This window comes from Halyomorpha halys, unplaced genomic scaffold (genome assembly GCF_000696795.3).
Source record: "Halyomorpha halys isolate HHAL.00 unplaced genomic scaffold, Hhal_1.1 Scaffold9876.1, whole genome shotgun sequence".
In the NCBI taxonomy this organism is placed as follows: Eukaryota; Metazoa; Arthropoda; class Insecta; order Hemiptera; family Pentatomidae; genus Halyomorpha; species Halyomorpha halys.
In genome coordinates, this window is record NW_027112749.1 from 1 (window position 1) to 4,998 (window position 4,998).

The 4,998-nt window shown below is 28.9% G+C and overlaps 1 protein-coding gene across 1 annotated transcript; it reads right to left on the minus strand.

Moving 5' to 3' along the window:
• Positions 1 to 1,035: 1,035 nt before the first annotated feature.
• Positions 1,036 to 4,104, minus strand: LOC136796540 (uncharacterized). The gene is made up of 4 exons (XM_067050521.1): positions 3,851 to 4,104; positions 3,456 to 3,685; positions 2,128 to 2,327; positions 1,036 to 1,327 (listed from the first exon to the last, which is right to left on the minus strand). The coding sequence occupies exons 1-4, from the start codon at positions 4,085 to 4,087 to the stop codon at positions 1,230 to 1,232; spliced, it is 765 nt and encodes a 254-aa protein (XP_066906622.1). The 5' UTR covers positions 4,088 to 4,104; the 3' UTR covers positions 1,036 to 1,229.
• Positions 4,105 to 4,998: the final 894 nt, after the last annotated feature.

Genomic DNA, 4,998 nt, shown 5'->3' on the forward strand with positions numbered 1-4,998 from the left:
CTCACCTAAGTAAAATACAGTAACAATAAAAAACGAGGTAACAACACACCTATAGGCAATGTGTTGTAGTGTCCCCAGGATTTGCCATATCATTTAGCATAATTAATACATGAGTAAATCTTTGAAAGATGAAGTGGAACCTTGATTATTCGTCCCATGATTTACTGTCTTTTTAACTTAATCTTTAATTGATAAGGAAGGATCCACCAGACCCCAGTCTCTAATAAAACTTCTATAAATCAGTAATCACTTCTTAAGAGAGCTTATCTAGATTTCCGGACTTGACATGATTCACAATAGGCATGTTTTTTTAGACAGTTACTTTTATTGAGAGCTATTGGAGTGGACTCTCAATAGACTTTACCATTAGTGTTTGAATTCTTGTCAATTTTTTATTTGAACTTAGAGGTTTAAATTTAGAATAAATGTTACCTTCTATACTTATCAACCAGATTTCAAAAAAACAAGTTTTGGAAATGTACACCAAAATCTAGTTTCAGAAACAAAGCTAAGATTTATCTTAAGTTAAAAAAAATAAAATAAAAAGGGATGGATCATCATTTTTCGGAATGATATTAAATATAAAAAATAAAAATATTTATTGTATAACAATTTAGTTTTAAATTTTACAAAAGATTTGAGAATAACAATACTGACAGCTAGTGGTATGGGTAAGTTTTGGTTTCATATTTACAGACCGGATATATAAATAGATTATCATTAATAAATTTCTTTTATTTCCAATACATTCTACACTATTTCGGTAAGTACCAGAACAGTTTCTATTTTTAAAATTTAATTCAGACTTTAGAGAGAACCTACATAATGAAAGATCAGAATAAAAGGTCAAGATAGCAATAAATATGTTTCATCAACATAATGATTTTGATTATCATTTTATAATTCCACAATACACAAGATAAATTCTTAAACAATAGTATTTCAAAGAAGGATAATACTGAAACGTTGATTAAAAACCATGAAAATAGGTATAAAAGAATTTTAAAGAATAGAGATTTTATGTAACAAGGAGAAAATACAGGTTTGTTGAAACATACACTTTTGTCTGTCATCAAATTAGCAAGACCATGACCACCCAGTACGGTTTTTCGATTCCAAACCCTATACTCCACACACGTCTGCCAGCCAAAATTGGTCATTAGAACAAGCCCAGTATTAAAACAAAATACATATTTGTATTAATTTAAAATAGTCATACACTAACAATATCAACTAGCTGAAATAAACATCCATAATTTAACTACCTTATCATAAAGGTTATGTTCAGGGATGGATTCTCGTTGGCTTTTTTTTGGGCTGATAACATCTAAAACAGAGGGAAAAATCATTTGAATACATAATGAGTGAGCAAAATACTATATAAATAATATATAAATTTAGAAAAGATAGTTAATACAAACAAAGAATACACAGAATTTCTAGATATATACAGGTAAGAAACCTATAATAAAATGACGAGCTGCCCCTCTTTCTCTCCCAAATCAGTACAGCCTATACTAGAGGAGTAACTAAATCAAAATAAAAATATCTCTACTTCAACTACCATGATGTTAATAAAATTGAAATCGTCGATCATTAGTTTATTAATAGATACAACAAAGCAATGTAACAACAAAGGCAACGAAGGACATGGCCAAGCCTAGTGCAGCTCGAAATTTTATAGGATTTTACCAAGAAACTTTTTTGTTTTTTCCTTTGCATCACAATGATAGATTTAGAAATTACTAGCCACACGATTGTACAATGAGAAGAATTATGGATGCCTATATAATAAAAATCCATTAAAAGTAAGCATTAGTTCTTCATTATTTTTAACTCCCATATTAAACCTATGTTTATTTCTATCTTTTCACTAAAATGTCAAAAGGAGAAACCAGAAATGTTCAAGTAAAAAAGAACTTTACAAAAGATTTCTTAGGTAACTAGTAAACTGTAGAGCAGTAATATTAATAAGTTCACTCCAAGAAATCAGCTTGAAATCTCACAGAAGTTAGCTTTTAAACAACTTAAATACAAAACAACTAAAATAAAAACACTTATATGAAGTTTTAAAAAATAATAAAATAAATAAATAATGAAGAAAATGAAAGTAAAGAATTATATTACCATGTTCAAAATTATGAGATGGGAGAGCAATTTGTTTTTCTAACAATATATTTTTTAGACAAATATTACTTAATTTGTTATTATAATGTGTTACAATTTCTATTGTACCATAGAAAAACTTATCAATGAGATAAAACTCATTCAATGTGGCATTGGTGGCATTATATATCAGACTTATCAACAAACTATAACAGTCCTCCCTGAAAGGTAAAAAATTGTATTTTAAAATTTTAGCAAAGAATGAAATAAGGTATTTATCAATAAAAAATACTAATAAAAAATGTACACATAAAATCTAAATTTAAAAAGATAGATGGAGAAAAATGTTAAACCAAATTTATCTTCATTAAAAGTTTCATGAGTATAACTTTAATCCATCCAGAAATAAATGACAGCACCAACTGAGACCAATCAACAAACAATAGAATATAAGCGTATACATATAATAGAACTAAATAATAGAACATGAGTAACTTAGGATTATGTACTAAGGGAGCATTAAATGGTGGAGGAAAGGATTTGACAGGATTTAGGTGATTTTACTAACAAAAACATTAAAACCTTAAATTATAAGAACATAATTATCATTTATCATTGGTTGCCAAAAGTGCAAAACCTCGTAATCGCCAAATCCCAACTTTTCAGGAGAGACTAAAAGCATTAAAAAAGTTAAATTATCAAATGAACAGAGGTATGTTCTTCCAATTGGAGTTTGTGATATTAAAATTTAATAGCAACCAATATAAGAACTATGAAAATAATTACAAAATGCGCATTTGTCCAAATCTAGGTTGAGAGTTTTTTCTGAGATTGTCTACCATAAAATGAGGGGTCAACCAACATTCTGAATGTACTTATAATCAGGACTGGTTGAAGAAAATTTTAGTTTGATTAAACTCAGAGTTTTAAGCATAATTTATTTTCATTTCTATTTTCATGATAGGAGACTAAATGGGCTGAAAATCATTTCTTACAATCACACATTTTGGGACAAGAAAATGCAATAAAAAGTTTGTAAAAATGTGTTATAAAGAAAGATAGAATTTGAGATTGAGAATAGAAATGGAATTAGATTGAAGAAAATGGCTTAGTTACTGGCTTGCAACAAAAGATTTTTTTTTGGCTTCCATAAATTGGCAGAGAGATGAGAAAAAATGTATAGCAATACTTCTAATAAAATACTGGTGATTTTTTTACACTATTACACTTACAATAAAGGTGTATTTTTACACAAAAATTCTGGTTTCATATTTATATACCTGCTACTTGATTGTGTGTATACATACATAAAAGAGGTATCATAAAGATATTAATTTTTAAAAACTCACAATTGATTGCAGGTAACTTCTGGAGATGGAATTATACCATATAGTTTAATTGTATGCCTCTGAGGTTCAAGTCTAAATAAACCTTCTGGTATGCAATAGATATTACAGGGCTGGATGCAAATATCATCACCTACATCAATACGACTAACATAAAAAATATTTTGACCTTCTTTGAATTTAAAATAACCTCTGAAATATTTTCCATCCGATTCCTCAACAATGACCAATGACTAAAACAGGTTTCAAAGTCAGTCAATAATAACCAATGAAATATAATGTATGTTTAATCAAAATAACACAACTTACTCAAAAATACAGATATACAATATAAACATAGTGATACAAATATATCTACATAAATATCATATCTCAGCATAAATATATTCCTGACTTACATTTATCTTATTCGCATTGTCTGATTTCAGAGAAATGCATTCAGGAATTATTCTTTTTAATTCTAGGTTTATTTCTTCTGAACTGAGACAATCTTGACACCGAACCGAATAAGTAAAAGGATCAATCACATTCAATACCTCGATAAAACCTTCTTGTAATGAATGATTAGAGATTTCAGATGAACTAAAATCAGGTTGAAAAACAACAAAAAACAGTTTATTAATATTTAAATGCATTTGAATTCTTGCATAAAGTAAAAAAAAAAAAAAACATATCACTTAAACCATGCATTAAAACATTAATATATTCAGAACATACAACAAACATCATTCAGGAGATATGCTATGAAATGAAATAGCCTTTTATTTATGCAATAAATTAAAATCATTACAAAATACAATATAAACATTTAAAGAAGATAGAGAGAAAAAACAAATTAAATAAATAAATTTACATATATATAATAGTTGACAAAATATTAACTTCTATCAATCTTCTTTCCATCTTTCTGTATCCTTTCCTGCATAGGCCTTCCCTTTCGGGAGTAATAGTCAGCACTTCCCGGGGTGATCAGCCCTATTGGGAGGCAAGTTCTTTCCATTTCTTCTTCCAGACAACTCTGTCCCTAGCAGCTCTCCACCAGAAGGGTCCTGCCATCCTCTTAAACATATCGCTCCATATTTTCTTTTTACATCCTCTTCTTCTTTGAAGGTCGTATGGAGTCCATTCTGTGGCAATTTTTGACCATCTGTCATCTTGGCATCGAAGGAGATGCCCTGCCCATTTCCATTTGTTCAATCTTGTAATCTTCAGTGTGTCATGTTTCTTTCTGGAACCAAGCATTTTTTATTTGATCTCTTGTCCTCACATTCACAATGCTTCTTCCAATATTATTTTGCCACACCTGTAATTTCCTCTTCTGAGCTATAGCCAGTGACCACGCTTGGCATCCATAAGTGACCACTGGGCTAATGCAACTATCGAAGACCTGCCTTTTAAGGTCAATACTTGTTTTTCCCTTCAGGAGATATAATAAACCCCAAAATAGCTTGTTCCAATTAGAAATATTTTTTTTTTTAAATTTCCAAAATCTACTAAAATTTTATTTTAAGTGAAAATTCAAATATTTTTTTTTTTTTATTTATTT

Excerpts from the sequence above, each read along its gene's own strand:
- LOC136796540 (XM_067050521.1), bottom strand. The coding sequence starts at position 4,087 with ATGCATTTAAATATTAATAAACTGTTTTTTGTTGTTTTTCAACCTGAT. Across the intron at positions 3,686-3,850 it reads ACAATGCGAATAAGATAAAT|TCATTGGTCATTGTTGAGGA; the intron begins GTAAGTCAGGAA and ends AACCTGTTTTAG. Across the intron at positions 1,328-2,127 it reads ATCTCATAATTTTGAACATG|ATGTTATCAGCCCAAAAAAA; the intron begins GTAATATAATTC and ends CCTCTGTTTTAG.